Source organism: Bos taurus, chromosome 9 (genome assembly GCF_002263795.3).
Source record: "Bos taurus isolate L1 Dominette 01449 registration number 42190680 breed Hereford chromosome 9, ARS-UCD2.0, whole genome shotgun sequence".
In the NCBI taxonomy this organism is placed as follows: Eukaryota; Metazoa; Chordata; class Mammalia; order Artiodactyla; family Bovidae; genus Bos; species Bos taurus.
Genome location: NC_037336.1, coordinates 84,719,305 through 84,736,051, shown reverse-complemented (window position 1 = coordinate 84,736,051; position 16,747 = coordinate 84,719,305). Strand labels below are relative to the sequence as shown.

Below are 16,747 nucleotides of genomic sequence, written 5' to 3'. Positions count from 1 at the left end.
AGTGATGCCATCCAACCATCTCATCCCCTGTCATCCCCTTCTCCTCCTGCCTTCAATCTTTCCAGCATCTTTCCCAGGTCTTTTCCAGTGAGTCGGCTCTTCACATCAGGTGGCCAAAGTATTGGAGCTTCAACTTCAGCATCAGTCCTTCCAATGACTATTCAGGACTGATTTCCTTTAGGATTGACTGGTTTGATTTCCTTGCTGTCCAAGGGACTCTCAAGAGTCTTCCCCAACACCACAGCTCAAAAGCATCAATTCTTCAGTGCTCAGCCTTCTTATGGTCCAACTCTCACGTCCATACATGATTACTGAAAAAACCGTAGCTTTGACTATAGCGACCTTTGTTGGGAAAGTGATGTCTCTGTTTTTTAATATGCTGTCTAGGCTTATCATTGGAGAAGGCAATGGCACCTCACTCCAGTACTCTTGCCTAGAAAATCCCATGGACAGAGGAGCCTGGTGGGCTGCAGTCCATGGGGTTGCTAAGAGTCGGACACGACTGAGCGACTTCACTTTCACTTTTCACTTTCATGCATTGGAGAAGGAAATGGCAACCCACTCCAGTGTTCTTGTCTGGAGAATCCCAGGGACGGTGGAGCCTGGTGGGCTGCCGTCTATGGGGTTGCACAGAGTCGGACACGACTGAAGCGATTTAGCAGCAGCAGCAGCAGGCTTATCATAGCTTTTCTTCCAAGGAGCAAGCATCTTTTAATTTCATGGCTGCAGTCACTGTTCACAATCATTTTGGAAGACTTTAAAAACAAAACAAACAAAAAAGGGAGCTTCCATTTCTCCCTTCCAAAATGTAAGTCTTTCGCCTGGGTTCTCAGGAACCATCTGATCCATCTGTGGTCCCCCAGAGTGAGGGGAAAAAAATAGCATTTTTAAAACTGAAGCAGTAAAACAAAGAGATCTCTGGTTCTGTCTTTACATGAAAATGAATTTGTAACTGAGCTGGATTTAATTGGGTTAAGGGAAAGTAAGTACTATATAAATAAACTCTCAGAAATATCAATAAAGCTCGCCAGGACACATTTCTGACACCAGGGACAACCCTGGTTCAGAATGATTGGGCAGAGATGACCCAGAAACTAACTCCATCACCAAAGAACCTGAGACTACAAGCCATGTGGCAAAGCAGTTCTCCTGGGTTCCCTTACCCTGCTGCTCTCCGCCCTGTAGCCCCTTCCCCAAAAAAGCCTCTTCCTTTGTCAGCATGTATGTCTCCTGGAACAATTCATTTCCCAATGTTAGACAAAAGCTCACTCTCACACCCTGCACGGAGTCCTCCCTTCTGTAACAGATGGCGACTCTGGTGGGATTTCCTCACTGAGACTGATGCCCTTACCATTCAGGTACTTAGGGACAAGCTTGTCCGCTGACTGACCCGACCCAGGGGCCCGAACAAGAATTTTCTTTTGTTCCTTGTCTCCTCCCAACTCAGATGACTGGCCTGAGTGCCCCCGATCTGACAAGGAACAAGAGGCTTAAGACTGATAAGGAACAAGGTGAGGAACAAGAGCCTTAAGTTCAGTGGCTCAGTCGTGCCCGACTCTTTGCGACCCCATGGACTGACTGCAAGCCCATTACCAACTCCCGGATTTTGCTCAAACTCATGTCCATCGAGTCGGTGATGCCTTCCAACCATCTCATCCTCTGTTGTCCCCTTCTCCTACCGCCTTCAATCCTTCCCAGCATCAAGGTCTTTTCCAGTGAGTCAGTTCTTTGCATCAGGTGGCCAAAGTATAGGCGTTTCAGCTTCAGCAACAAGAACTAGGCGGTCTCCTATTACCATTGCAAGTTGGGCAACGCGAAAGCAAGTGCGCCGGCGAGTACTCAGGGAGGCCGGGCTAGTGGGGGAGTGAGCTGTTAAGAGAGCCCCGCCCAGCCCCCGGCGCGGGGTTTCCTAATGGCTACTGCTAGGAAACCCGGGGCGGGGCCTGTCGGCGGAGGGGCGGGCCAGGCAGTCCGCGCAGGAGCGGAGGCCAGACTGCAGCTGTGGGCTAGCGGGAAAAGATAGTTCTGGCTTGGCAGCCTCGCACTCCTGCAAAATTGGGATCCAGGTGGCAAAGGGAGAAATGGGTGGCTCCAAGACCAGTCTTGGTTTCCTCGTTTTGCTTCCGATTGTCTTGTTCAGCCGGACGTCCAGCGGTGAGTTCGGGGATGACCTGCGCGGGGCGTGGTGGTGGGCGGTGGGGAACGCGAGATTGGATGGGCTATGAGCCGGAAAGGGGATGGGGGTGGTGTCCGCGGGGTTTCGCGAAACCTTTTACAGGGTGGCACCGCCGCCCCGACCTCTTTCCCTTCCCTGGCCCATTTGGTCCTCGGAGGCTCCTCCCGGCTTCTTGCCGGCTCTCCGGGCCACAACAGGGATGACTTGAGTGGAGTAGTGATGCCGGAAATTTGGGACGTGACCCTGGGAGACGAGGGGGCCGGGACGCGGCCGCAAATAGGGTTGAAACCCCCCCAAGGGTCCAGACCGCTCCTGGGAAGTGGGAGCCCTGGAGCCCCACCAGTCGGGCATCCCGCGGAGAAGAGACCCAGACCGGTCCCGAAAAGCACACCCTCCCGCCCCAACCTGTGCAACAGAGACCCTTCTGGTCCCTATATCTCCCGGCCCTTGAAGGACCAGCGTTCTTTCCCGGCCGTAAGTTATAAACGCAGAGCGGACCCTGGTGCCCAGGAGGCGGCGGCGGCGCACTCCCGGCTGAAACGTGCTTGAGTGCTCTTGTCCGAGTCGTCGCTGCTGGCTCCAGCCCCGGCCCCCGGGCTCCATCCTCGGCCCCGGGCTCCGCGGCACGGCTCCATCCCCGGCCCCCGGGATCCACCCCCGGCCCCTGGGATCCATCCTCGGCCACCGGGCTCAGCGCCAAGGCTCCATCCCCGGCCCCCGGGCTCCACCCCCGGCTCCCGGGCTCCGCGTCACGGCTGCACCCCAGGCCCCAGGGCTCCACCCCCGTCCCTCGGGCTCCACCCCCGGCCCCAGGGCTCCACCCCCGTCCCCCGGGCTCCACCCTCGGCCACCGGGCTCCTTTGCACGGCTCCACCCCCGGCCCCGGGCTCCATCCCCGCCCCCCCGGGCTCCACCTCCGGCCCCCGGGCTCCGCCCTCGGCCACCTGGCTCCGCGGCACGGCTCCACCCCCGGTCCCGGGCTCCACCCCCGGCCCCCGGTCTCCACCCCCGCCCCCCCCGGGCTCCACCCCCGGCCCCCGGGCTCCGCGTCACGGCTGCACCCCAGGCCCCAGGGCTCCACCCCCGTCCCTCGGGCTCCACCCTCGGCCCCCGGGCTCCACCCCCGGCCCCCGGTCTCCACCCCCGCCCTCCTCGGGCTCCACCCTCGGCGCCCGGGCTCCACCTCCGGCCCCCGGGCTCCACCCCCGGCCCCCGATCTCCACCCCCGCCCCCCTCGGGCTCCACCCCCGGCTCCCGGGCTCCGCGTCACGGCTGCACCCCAGGCCCCAGGGCTCCACCCCCGTCCCTCGGGCTCCACCCCCGGCCCCCGGGCTCCACCTCCGGCCCCGGGCTCCACCCTGGGCCACCGGGCTCTGTGGCACGGCTCCACCCCAGGCCTTGGGCTCCACCCCCGGGCTCCATCCCCGCCCCCCCGGGCTCCGCGTCACGGCTGCACCCCAGGCCCCAGGGCTCCACCCCCGTCCCTCGGGCTCCACCCCCGGCCCCCGGGCTCCGCGTCACGGCTGCACCCCAGGCCCCAGGGCTCCACCCCCGTCCCTCGGGCTCCACCCTCGGCCCCCGGGCTCCACCCCCGGCCCCCGGTCTCCACCCCCGCCCTCCTCGGGCTCCACCCTCGGCGCCCGGGCTTCGCGTCAGGGCTCCACCCCCGGCCCCCGGGCTCCACCCCCGGCCCCCGGGCTCCGCGTCACGGCTGCACCCCAGGCCCCAGGGCTCCACCCCCGTCCCTCGGGCTCCACCCTCGGCCCCCGGGCTCCACCCCCGGCCCCCGGTCTCCACCCCCGCCCTCCTCGGGCTCCACCCTCGGCGCCCGGGCTCCGCGTCACAGCTCCACCCCTGGCCCCAGGGCTCCACCCCCGCCCTCCTCGGGCTCCACCCTCGGCCACCTGGCTCCGCAGCACGGCTCCACCCCCGGCACCAGGGCTCCACCCTCGGTCCCCGGGCTCCACCCCCGGCCCCGGGCTCCACCCCCGGCCCCCGGGCTCCACCCTGGGCCACCGGGCTCCGTGGCACGGCTCCACCCCAGGCCTTGGGCTCCACCCCCGCCCCCCGGGCTCCATCCCCGCCCCCCCGGGCCCCCCCTTCGGCCCCCGGGTTCCACCCTCGGCCACCTGGCTCCGCAGCACGGCTCCACCCCCGGCACCAGGGCTCCACCCTCGGTCCCCGGGCTCCACCCCCGGCCCCGGGCTCCACCCCCGGCCCCCGGGCTCCACCCCCGGCCCCCGGGCTCCGCGGCAAGGCTCCACCCCCAGCCCCTGGGCCTCACCCGAGACCCCAGGGGCCCGTGCGAGCCTCTTCCCGGTGCCAGCAGGGACCAGGTGCCTCGGCTTATTGGTCTAGATGCAGAATTTTTTTTATTAGAGAAGTGGCTTTGTTGGGCACTACGTCTATTCTTTAACCCAGCGAAACAGATGTCCTGCCTTTCACTTGGCCTGCAGAGTCCAAGTTGAATATAAGCACGTTTCCAAGTAGACAATTTCGTGGACCTGCCCCAGGTCAGCATTTCTGCTTGATGGGGGGTGGGGCGTGCGAGGGGCACAGGGTGGGGGGATTTCCACGCACTATATCGGTTCTAGCTTTCCTTTTCTGCAAAGTAGATGATGAGGTTATGAGACTAAATGCAGCTCAACTTGACAGTAAATTCTTCAAAAACTTACCTTCTTCAAAAATTTGAAAGGAAGGAAAATGTGCTACAAGAAAGCAGAACTATTTATGATCCTGTTCATGCAGCTCCAGCTTCTACCCGTGTGTTTTATATCAGCGCAGGGGTTTGCTGTGCAGTTATATTTCTTGTAGTAATAATATTAGCTGTTTTGCACCTTCATAGTATGACAAGAATTGAACTGGAAGACAGCATCAGTGTCCAGTAGTTCCCAAGGGTTGTCTCAGCCATGTCCCAGATGACTCAGTATCTGAGAGGAGACACACCCAACAATGGTACTTCCATCCCGTTATCCTACCTTGTGAATGGGTAGAGGAGTGTCTTGAGAAGTGCCATCTTTTGGAGGCCAGAGCTAAGGTGAAGGATATCGAAATATCCAAGGAGAGGATAACCCTGTCCACCGAGAGGATGTACTCCAAGAAGGTAGTTTAGGGCGTATTTTCCATGGGATTTATGTAGATGAAAAAATCCAAATAAAGAACAGCAATCATTTGCAAAAACAGAGATTAAACTTCTGAAATTCAGGTGACAGTGATACTCACTGAACGTTGCAAGCTATGAGATCTTCATCACAGAAATCTTCCTCCTATTTCCCTTGTGTGTATAGAAGACAGAGAAAACCCCTCGTGATATTGCCTTACATGAATTGGGAGAATCGTAAATAGTTTTCACAGCGTTGCAAATTGTGTGTCTGTGTGTATATTAGTCAGTCAGTCCTGTCCCGTCTCTTGCCACCCCATCTACTGTAGCCCGCCAAGCTCTTCTGTCCAAGGAATTCTTCAGGCAAGAATAATGGAGTGGGTGGCCATTCCCTTCTCCAGGTGATCTTTCCAGCCCAGGGATCAAACTCGGGTCTTCTGAATGGCAGGCAGATTCTTTACTGTCTGAGCCACCAGGGAAGCCTGCAGCACAAATTAGTAGAGGCCAATAATCCGCAGGCAATTTCTCAACAAGACCTGGTCCACAAGGTCAGATTGCCTATGGAATGGATTACCTGGTCAGAAGAGAAGTCCTCCACAAAGACCTGGCTGCTAGGAGTTCTGCCATTGATGACAACCTCAAGTTAAGAGTACAGATAGCCCCTCTCCAGAATCTTGCTCTCCATGGACTCTCACTGTGTGGGGGACAATGAAAAAGTGGGATCGATGGATAGCTCATGAACGTCTGGTTAAGAATGAGGTCTCCGGACTTCCCTGGTGATCCAGTCACTAAGACTCCACACTCCCAATGAAGGGGCCCGGTTCGATCCTTGGTTGGGGAACTGGATCCCGCATGCTGTAACTAAGAAGTCAGCATGTTGCAACTAAGAGTCTTCATGCTGCAAAAAGATCCCAAGTGCCACAACTAAGACCCAATACAGCCAAAAAAATATATAGATATAGATATATATAGATATAGATATTAAAAAAATAATTTTTTTTAGTTCTCCAGTGTTAGTGATGTGTGGGCCTTCAGAGTGATAGTGTAGGAGCTCATGGTTCTGGATCAAATACCCTACACGGATGTCGACTCTTTAGAGATATGAAAGACGGTCATCAAATAGCCCCAGCCTATCAACTGTCCTGATGACCATTTGCTGTGATGGCTTGTGCTGGGCCTTAGATTCGGAGGAGAAGCCCAGTTACAGCAGCTGGCCCAGTGTCTCACAGGGTTCCATGCAGCCCTGGGGGCCTGTGTCTGACTATCCTCTCACAGTCCCCCAGCGTCAGGGAGACGGTGCCTGCTGAGGCCCACGTGGAGCCGGCCAGTCACATACATCACCCAGCACCGCAGAAGCACATTGTCTTCCAGAACACCGTGCCTTAGGAAAGCCATAGCATCTGAACTTTCTAAGACAGACTTAATGATGTGGAATATTTTCTAGATATCACTTTCTTTAGGTTGAACTGAAAATATTTGTATAAATTTTTTGACCAAGAAAATTTTAAACAGTGTTATAAAATAAATAGTTTTTAAAATTGTTTCAGCACAAATACTTGGACTAGCTTAGTGCCAAGTGCTTTTTAGTTTTTACTTCATCAAAGTAATGTAGTTGATTCACCCTTGAATGTGCTGGGCTTAGTTGCTCAGTCGTGTCCGACTCTTTGCGACCCCATGGACTATACAGTCTGTGGAATTCTCCAGGGTTGAATACTGGAATGGGAAGCCTTTCCCTTCTCTAGGGGATCTTTCCAACCCAGGGATCGAACCCAGGTCTTCCACATTGCAGGTGGATTCTTTACCATCTAAGGCACCAGGGAAGCTCAAGAATACTGGAGTGGGTAGCCTCTCCCTTTTCCAGGGGATCTTTCTGACCCAGGAATTGAACTGGGGTCTCCTGCATTGCAGGTGGATTCATTACCTGCTGAGCCATCAGGGAAACCCTTAAGTTTCTTTCTTCTTCTTCTTCTTTTTTAATATTTATCATTAGTCTTGGGAATTATTTGTCTATAAGATAAAATACTTTGTCTTAGGAAAAGAAAAATGAAAAAATGCTGTTGCCTTGTACAGGAAAAGGCAGTGTTGGAGGAAGCAAACTTAAAAGCTAGAAGGAAAAAAAAAGAAAAATACAATAGAAACAGAAGCTACTCGTTCATGAAAAATTGCCTTTTTAATTTTTTTAATAAATATTAAAATATTATTTAATAAAAATAATCTGCCTTCTTACTTTGGGGAAAGTAGGAGCGGAATTCACTGAAACATCTTAAATTTGGCAGATCCTAGCATATGGCACCCTACTCCAGTACTCTTGCCTGGAAAATCCCATGGACGGAGGAGCCTGGTAGGCTGCAGTCCATGGGGTCGCTAAGAGTTGGACACAACTGGGAGACTTCACTTTCACTTTTCACTTTCATGCATTGGAGAAGGACATGGCAACCCACTCCAGTATTCTTGCCTGGAGAATCCCAGGGACGGGGGAGCCTGGTGGGCTGCCATCTATGGCGTCACACAGAGTCGGACACGACTGAAGTGACTTAGCAGCAGCAGCAGCAGTACTCAGAGCCAGAAGTGGATTTGGGGCAGGTCAATAGTAAACAATGGTGATTTTATTTATTTTTACTTTCTGGAAAAGGAGGATAACACAATTCCAGAAGGTACACTCATGGTTTAAGGCTAAGAATCCCTTTCACTGCACCTAGAACAGTGCTATGCACAGAATGGGTGCCTGAGTTGTGTTGCGTAAAAAAAAAAAAAAAAAAGCAAACAGATTTTGTGCTTATCTTCAAGGCTGGCTTAAGTATAAAACGGATTTTTAAAAAACACTTGAAAAAATTAAAGAATTCAATTTATTAAAAAAAATTACATATGCATCGAGAGAAAGGGGCTCAATGCCTTGCCACTAATCAGCGCCTCCCTGGAGTCAAAGCTCCTCCCAGACAGCTCAGGCTGTTACTAATTGAAGCTGGTTATGACCCAGATCCTACCACTGGTGAAGTTAACAAGGGGTGGAAAAGGACAAGTTGAGCACCACCAAGCTTATGGTTTCAACCAGTCTGGGGGTCTGCGTGCTTGCAGCCAGCAGTTTTTATGTGCTGGGGGTCTGCTTCCTGTAGAAACAACTTGAGGCTTGTGCCCTCACCCATGGCAGTTTACTAACAACACAGACTGTCCATTCGTGTCAGAAGCCCAGGACGTGTGCAATGGACACTGAGTGGATCTGTGGACCCAAGATAACCACTGTCAGCAGGACCAGGGACAGGTGTCTATTAATTGCCTGGTCCTCGGAGCATCGCTTCACAGCATGGGGGCCATGACCATGCTACCGTTCCTGTGCATGGCGTTAGTAACATACTGGGTCCCATATGAATGTGGGAGTAATTTCTCCTTCTGCACTTCCAGTTCAGTTCAGTCACTCAGTCATGTCTGACTCTTTGCCACCCCATGGACTGCAGCACGCCAGGCTTCCCTGTCCATCACCAACTCCCAGAGCTTACTCTAACTCATGTATATCACATTAGTGAAGGCATCCAACTGTCCCATCCTCTGTTGTCCCCTTTCCTCTGGCCTTCAGTCTTTCCCAGCATCAGGGTCTTTTCCAATGAGTCAGTTCTTCACATCAGGTGGCCAAAGTGTTGGAGTTAGTTGCCCCAGTAAATAACCGTGTGGCTCATCGGGAGAGTATGGAAGGACTTCTGCACTTCCCGTGGTGATGAAAGGGCCGTCCTCACTGGGACGTGGCTTCTTTCTCTGGTGATGCCTTCTGAGAAGTAGCTCAGTTCTGGAAATTTTGGTAGGGATGTTTGGTAGGGATGGCTGCTTTCAGCCTACTGATCATCCAGTCTTGTGTTTGTCTCTCCTTGTTTTCTGTCTCTCAATCAAGCAGTTTGCATCCAGGTTCACTGACCATCTCTCTGCCTCTAGGATCACCCTGTGCTATGAGCCAGCATTGTACTCTCTGCAGTCAGGTCCTGGCTGGCATTGGGACTCTCTAATCACTTTCAGCTTCCCTGATAGCTCAATTGGTAAAGAATCCACCTGCAACACAGGAGACCCCAGTTCGATTCCTGGGTCGGGAAGATCTGCTGGAGAAGGGATAGGCTAGCCACTCCAGTATTCTTGGGCTTCCCCTTGTGGCTCAGCTGGTAACGAATCTGCCTGCAATGTGGGAGACCTGGGTTTGATTCCTGGGTCTGGAAGATCCTCTGGAGAAGGGAAAGGCTACCCACCGCAGTATTCTGGCCTGGAGAATTCCATGGACTGTATAGTCCATGGGGGTCACAAGAGTCAGACATGACTGAGTGACTTTCACTAATCACTTTGACCGTTGTACCAACTGTGCTCCTGACTTACAACACTCCACCTGGAATCTGATCTTTCCCCATTTTCCATCCCTGTTCCTGCCGGAAGCCCACAGGAACATGGTCTCCTACCACTATCCCTGATTTCCAATAGTCATCCTTGAACTATTGGAGATGCTTCTCATCCACACTTTCCTCTCAGGCTCCATGGGGTCCATCAGGCTTTCCCATGGTGCCTGGTGGCCTGGACACTTTCCTGCCCTTTCATACCGTGTCCCCCTGGCAGAGTCACTTCCCTGAGCCTTTGATCCCCTCCTCTACCACCTGCCTCAGAAGTTCTGGATTTTCTCTTTCATGCCATGTGGGCCAGGCCTTTCTCCAGGCTTCCAAGACCCATCCTAATGGGAGATCAGCAGTGTCTCCCCGGCCTTGCTAAGTCCTGTGACCCCTAATTGTGAACTCTCCCTTCACCAACTTGGGGTTCTGTGCTCACCCGTCACCTCTTTGCCCCTCTCCCTGTGATCCTGCTTCCTCAGGAGCATCCCCACAGGCTCCCCATCTCTCACAGGACACGGGGTTAGATTCTGACAGTCCTCTGTCATCTAGGCTTTTCCTGCATAGCAGCCTGGCACGTCTCTGCAAAGGTTATTATGCTGAGAACTGACCTGGTGGACAAGGGGACACACCCAGGATGTGTGAAATTTGCCAGGCAGGGGACTCCTCCTTCTCCACAAGGAGAGGAGGGGCACTGGCTGTATGGTGTGTGTTGTGGGGTGTCATTGCTCTGTCAGCCCAGCCCTGCACTTTACTCTGCTCTCACATAAATGGGGGAAGGGGCCTCAGGGTCTTTTTCCCCAACCTCACCCTCACTGTGTTTTGCCTTCACAGACGCTCATTCTCTTTCCTATAATGTCACCATCGATCCTCGGCCCAGAGATGGTCAGCCATGGTGTGAGGTTCAAGGAGAAGTTGATCAAAAGGTCTTTCTCTCCTATGACTGTGGTAGAGCTAAGATCATGTACATGAGTCCATTGGGAGAGAAAGTGAAAAGTATGAATGCTTGGGAAACACAGACTGACACACTCAGAGACATTGGAGACTTGCTCAAGGAGCAGATGCCTGACGTTACACCGGAGAAACACATAGACGAGGGTGAGTTAGAAAGTCCAAATGCAGGAGGAGTAGACTGGGGGCTTAGCTGCATCCACTGTTTTGGGGTTAAAAAAAAAAACAAAGGATATTGTCCTTGCCTAGTAGTCCAGTGGAAAGAACAGCTGTTGCAGGAGAGACCAGGGCCAGATTAGCTGGGCCCAGGGAATGTGGACCCAGGTGGGGCAAATAATCTGTCAAGCTCAGAGGCTGAGCTCTTTCTTTTCCTCAGTGGGGTCAGGCCTTCTGACCCTGCAGGCCAGGATGGCATGCTGGCGAGAAGACAACGGACACACCAGTGCATCCTGGCAGTTTGGCTTCAATGGACAAACGTGCCTCCTCTTTGATTTGGAGAATGGACACTGGACAATGGTTCATTCTAAAGGGAGGCGGATGAAAGAGAAGTGGGAGAATGACAGAGCTGTGACGGAGTTCTTCAAGAAGGTCTCCATGGGAGACTGTCAGCGCTGGTTTCAGGATTTCTTGCTGCGCTGGGAGAAAATGTTGAAGACCACGGGTAAGTGAGAAGAGTAGGAGAAAGTGGTAGTTCTCTCATGGTGACATGGACCCACCCCTCTGTGTGTGTGAAAATGATCCGTCAGAGGTGAGCTGTCCTGGGAGAACAATGGCCTGGGGATGCTCTGTCATCCTCCTTCCTCTTCCACCTCCTGACTTCTCTCCTCACAGCACAGGCCTTTGGACGAGTGAACATGGATTCCCACAGATCCTAAACATGAGAGCATCTCTGTGATCCCAGTCTCCTTCTTACTGTTCCCTCTTTCCAGAATCTTCTTTTAGATGTCACCAATCCTACTTCTGGAAAACTGTCAATACCACCCCTGCTGTCAGCTCCTGAGGACTCCATCCTCAGGTCACCGTCTCTGATGTCACAGCAGGACTGAGTGCCTGTGTTGGAAACCTTGCTCCCCCATTAGCTGTCAGAGCCCCGTGAGGACTGGGCTCCTCCCTTCCCCCCATCTCGCCTGAGGATCTATCTCAGGGGCCTCCATGTGATGTGTGTAAACTCTCTGCACAGTAGGGGTACCTGAGTCAGGGGGGTGAGCAGGCATCTGCTGAATTTGGGGTCTGGACCAGGGCTTCACTCTTACTCTCCTTGCAGCATCACCGACCACGGGACCCTCTACAATGCAGCCCATGGCCCCAGACAGCAGTTACATCGCCTGGATCGCCACCGGGGTTCTCGCCGGTTTTGTCATGACGATCATCATAATAGCCTGTATCCGTTACAAGAAGAGGTACTGAGGGCAGAATTCAGAGGGAAGACAGGGGCACAGGGCCTGGTGTGAGGCCAGGGAAGGTGAATCCCAGCCAACCCCTGCCCCTCACTGAACCTCCTCATCTTGGAAATGAGCTGGTGAATAAGACCCCATATCACCTGAGAGCAGAATTAGGACAAGATCAGGCCTCAGTTCTGAAAGGTCCTCACTGTCAGATGACAGTGGGAAGTGAGGGGTGGCTGGGGCACGGGAAGGCTGAGGGCCTATTGATGCTTAAAGGGTTCAGCTAAGTCCCCTGAGTGAGCACAGACTGCTGGCTGGCAGGGCCCCCGGTAGGTGGTGTGAGAACAGCAGGTACTCAGGGCGAGGGCAGGACTCACAGGGGCTGAGAGCAGCATGGGGGCTCCACATGATGTGTCAGCGGGGAGGGCACCCACCCAGGGGCCAAGATGAGAGGGGCCAGGCCCTCATCCCAGGAGGAAGGGGTGGGAAGGCCTTTGCAGACCCAACTCCAAAGGCCCGTTCTCACAGGAAGTGGTCTGGGTCAAGCAGGCAAGGCAGGAGCCCCACAGCAGAGACTGTGGGAAGGGCTGAGGCCAGGCCTGTGCTCCTGGAGCAGCAGCAGTTTGGACTCAGCCTGTGGTCTGCAGGTCACCAGCCTCCTGGAGACCCAGAGCCTCCATCACTGAGTGGCCCTGCCTTGCGCAGAGGTGCCTGGATCTGGATGGTGGGCCTGAACTGGGGTGGAGGTGCCCAGCTAGGTGGGACCAGGAAGAGATGGGGGGCAGGGACCCTGGTCCTGAGAGCTGTGTGTGCTGTTCAGAGGCTGGAGTGGAGCGAAGGAAGGAGGTTTGCCTGCAGTCCCCCAAGGCTGCCAGGAAGCAAGGCCCCTCCTCCCCGGACCTGCTCCCTGGTCCTTTAGGCCCCCCTCGGGGAGGATCCAGACCTGAGTAAAGGGAGCAGATTGATTCCTCACTGGCTCTAGTCCTGAGCCTGAGCAGGGGGTGTCAGGGCCTGGGTGACTCTGTGATGCAGGAAGGAAGGAGGAGGTGACAAGAAGCTGCTGGGCCTGGGGTGGGGGTGGGGGTGGAAGACATAGGAGCCCCTCAGTGAGGGCGGGGCTGGAGAGGTGCAGCCCCAAGAAAGTGACAGGAGTTCCTCAGCTTCCTGGACCAATACCTGTTTCTTTTCTGCAGGAAACTGTGTTCCCAGGAAGCCCCTGACAGGTGCTCTGTTGGCCTCAGGACTCAGTCTTTGCTTGGCTGCTTTTGTTCTCCTGCTGTTTACTTTAGAGCCAAGAGATCAGACCTTAGGAATCCCAAGTCTGTCTACCAGTTATGATGACACAGTGGCTGCACCATCTCGAGTCTCTTGTCACATCTAATGAGCATCCTCCTCAACATCTTTATTTTTTTCAAATCTCCTTTCCCACTTCCTCTTGGTGTTGAGTGATGCAGTCTCTGCACTGATACTTTCAACTACTTGCACAAGAGATCACCACAAACATAACACTTTCAATCTTCTAGTTTTTGGAAAATTAGACTTTTCCCTGCATCGTGACCTTATTCTTAAAAATGATGGTATTACTGGAAAAATATATCTGCTATTACAGGACTCAGGGTTTTTTTCTATATCCAGAGAAACAACTTCATTATATTTTCAAAGGAATAAAATTTTACATTGACTGGTTCCCTTCATAATTGGTGCTGAGTCGTGTTCGACTCTTTGCGACCCCATGGACTGTAGGCCACCAGGCTCCTCTGTCCATGGGATTTCCCAGGCAAGAATACTGGAGTGGGTTGCTATTTCCTTCTCCAGGGGATCTTCCTGATCCAGGGATCAAACTCATGTCGCCTGTGTCTCCTGTACCTCATTTGTTGGCAGGCTGATTCTTTACCACAAGCACCACCTGGGAAGCCTTTATAGTGATTCTTAAATCAACATCTCTATATTGCAGAAAAGTTAAGTACTTCATGCCTGTTTTCTAATCCAGGAGAAAAGTCATGGTATGTCTCCATTCCTCCACATTATGGGATTAAATAAAACCAGTGATAATGCTTTATTTCTTGTGGAAACAGAATTTAAGGATCATTCCTAAAGTAACATGCAGTCCAGCTGTGAAGTGATCCTTAAATTCTCTGGATTTTTAAATGTATATTTCACCATATCCCAACAGTAGGTCATGTATTCATCCTACTATGCAGCCATCTGAGTGTTAGTTCCAGGCTGGAAAACATAGACTAAAAGCCATGTAGATAGAGGCCAACCTCAGAGATACTCTGGGCTGGGTTCCAGACCAGGGCAATAAAATAAATTTCACAATAAAGGGAATCACATGAATTTTTTCATTTCCACTGCACATAATACTGTGTTGACATGGAAGTCTGTTAAGTGTGCAATACCTTTATGTATAAATAAACAATGTACAGACCTTAACACACAACACTTTGTTTCTAAAATGAAATATGTTGAGCATCATCTGAGCCTCCAGGGAGTCACCATGTTTTTGCTGGTGGAGGGTCCTGTCTCAGTGTCTGTGGCTGCTGACTACTCAGGGTGGTGGTTGCTGAGGGTTTTGGTGGGTAGCATAATTTCTGAAAATAAGACAACAATGACATTTGCCACATCATTTGACTCTTCCTTTCACAGAATTCTCCTAGCATGCAATGCTCTTTGACAGCGTTTTACCCGTAGTAGAACTTCTTTCAAAATTGGAGGTAATCCTCTCAAATCCTCCTCCTGCCTTTTCAACTACATTTATTCTAAACTTAAAATAGTCTAAGTCCTTTGTTGTCATTTCAACAATCTTCACAGAATCTTCACCAGGAGGAGGTTTTATATCAATAAACCACTTTGTTTGCTCATCCATTAGAGTCTACTATCATTTATTCCAATTTTATCATTAGATTGCAACAATCAGTCCCATCTTCACATTAGGCTCCACTTCTAATTCTAGCTCTCTTGCTATTTTCACCATATCTGTAGTTACTTCTTCAAAAGTGAACTCTTGAACTCCTCAAAGTCATCTAAGAAAGTTAAAATCAACTTCTTCTAAATTTCTATTAATGTTGATATTTCAACCTCTATTCATGAATCACAAATGTTTTGGGTGGAACTTATAATCATGAATTTGCTCTAGAAAGTTTTCAATTGACTTTGCCCAGATCCATCAGAGGAAACACTATTTGTGGCAGCTATAGCCTTACAGAAACTATTTCCTAAATACCCCAACTTGAACATCATGACTACTCCTTGATCTGTGAGCTGCAGAACGGATGCTGTGTTAGCAGGTGTGAAAACAACGTGAATCTCATTGTACTTCTCCATCAGGGCCCTTGAGTGTTTTCTCAATGAGTAGTGATATTTTGAAAGGAATTTTTTGGGGGAGCAGTAGGTCTCAACAGTGGATTTAATATTTTTGGTAATCAGTGTTGTAAACAGATATGCTGTCATCTCGACTTTGTTGTTCCACTTGCAGAGCACAGGCAGAGCAGGTTTAGCATAATTCTGAAAGTCACTAGGATTTTCAGAAGGTAAGTGAGGCTTGGCTTCAACTTCAAGTCAACAGCTGCATTAGGCCCTAACAAGAGAGTCAGCCTATCCTTTGAATCTTTGAAGCCAGGCACTGACTTCTCCTTGCTAGCTATGCAAGTCCTTGGGGGCATCTTCTTCCAATAGAACACTCTTTTCTCTACACTGGAAAGCTCTAATTTAGGATAGCCATCTTCAGAGATTATTTTATTTGATCTTCTGGATGACTTGCTGCAGCTTCAGCATCAACCCTCTCTCTTCCACTCTGCGCTTTATGTTAGGAAGATGGCATCTTTTCTTAAAGCTCATGAACCAACCTCTACCGGCTTTCAACTCTTTTTTCTGCAGCTTTCTCACCTCCTTCAGCCTTCATAGACTTGAAGAGAGCTAGGGCCTTGCTCTGGATTAGTTAGGCTTTGGCCTAAGGCAGTGTTGTGATCTTTCCTCCAGTCCACTGAAAGATTCTGCATATCACCAGTAAGGCTGTTTTGCTATCTTCTCCTTTGTGTATTCACTGGAGGAGCACTTTTGATTTCCTTTAAGAACATTTCCTTTGCTTCACAACTTGACTATTAGCGGGAAGAGGCCTAGTTTCTGGCCCATCTTGGCTTTGACATGTCTTTTTCAAAAGCTTAACCATTTCTATCCTTGGATTTAAAGTGAGAGAGGCATGATTCTTCCTGTCAATGGGACATGTAGAGGTAATGTTATTAATTGGCTTAATTTTGATATTGCTGTGTCTCAGGGATTCAGGACTCTCAGGAGAGAGATGGGTGGGTTAACAGAGAAGTCAGGACACAGACACATATCGGATGGCAATGTGCCCATGAATCCTGTCACCCCAAAACAATTACAATACTAACATGAAAGATCATTGATCACACAAAAGCACAATCAAGATGGCCAAGTAGGATGCCCTGAGCACCACTCTCCCATGAACACACCAAAACTACAACCACATACAAAACAGTTCTCTTTCCGAGAAAATGACCGACCTGAAACCAGCAGAACATCCCCTCTACAATCAGCATAGAGAAAGAACCACACTGAGAAAGGCAGGAGCAGAAAAGAAGGGATCTAGTCAGGGCCCTTTGGCCAGGTACTCTCAAACGGAGGGGTCATCACAAACTGGAGCATTCTGCCTAAGGAGGTTGCAAAGTGTCTGGTGCTCTGGCCAGCATTTGGAGACCATGCCTAGCATTGGCTGCGGCTCACAACCAACAGAGCTCCAGACAGGAGACTCCCTGCAACCCAT

General features: G+C 51.8%; 1 protein-coding gene and 1 pseudogene across 2 annotated transcripts; one reads left to right on the top strand and one right to left on the bottom strand.

The window, feature by feature from the left end:
• Positions 1–16,747, bottom strand: part of LOC101906979 (tyrosine-protein kinase RYK-like) — a 44,643-nt pseudogene that overhangs the window by 17,608 nt on the left and 10,288 nt on the right.
• Positions 1,942–14,404, top strand: LOC100850276 (UL16-binding protein 3). 2 transcript variants are annotated; one of them, XM_010808670.4, is made up of 5 exons: positions 1,942–2,154; positions 10,463–10,726; positions 10,965–11,240; positions 11,844–11,979; positions 13,158–14,404. In XM_010808670.4, the coding sequence occupies exons 1-5, from the start codon at positions 2,082–2,084 to the stop codon at positions 13,300–13,302; spliced, it is 894 nt and encodes a 297-aa protein (XP_010806972.1). In that variant the 5' UTR covers positions 1,942–2,081; the 3' UTR covers positions 13,303–14,404. The 2 variants fall into 2 exon arrangements, with proteins under 2 accessions (XP_010806972.1, XP_005211086.1); XM_005211029.5 differs by having other exon boundaries at positions 10,956–11,240.

Bases quoted from the DNA above. Each gene is read 5' to 3' on its own strand.
- LOC100850276 (XM_005211029.5), top strand. From the start codon at position 2,082: ATGGGTGGCTCCAAGACCAGTCTTGGTTTCCTCGTTTTGCTTCCGATT. The intron at 2,155-10,462 runs GTGAGTTCGGGG...TTGCCTTCACAG, and splicing joins GTTCAGCCGGACGTCCAGCG to ACGCTCATTCTCTTTCCTAT. The intron at 11,980-13,157 runs GTACTGAGGGCA...TCTTTTCTGCAG, and splicing joins TGTATCCGTTACAAGAAGAG to GAAACTGTGTTCCCAGGAAG.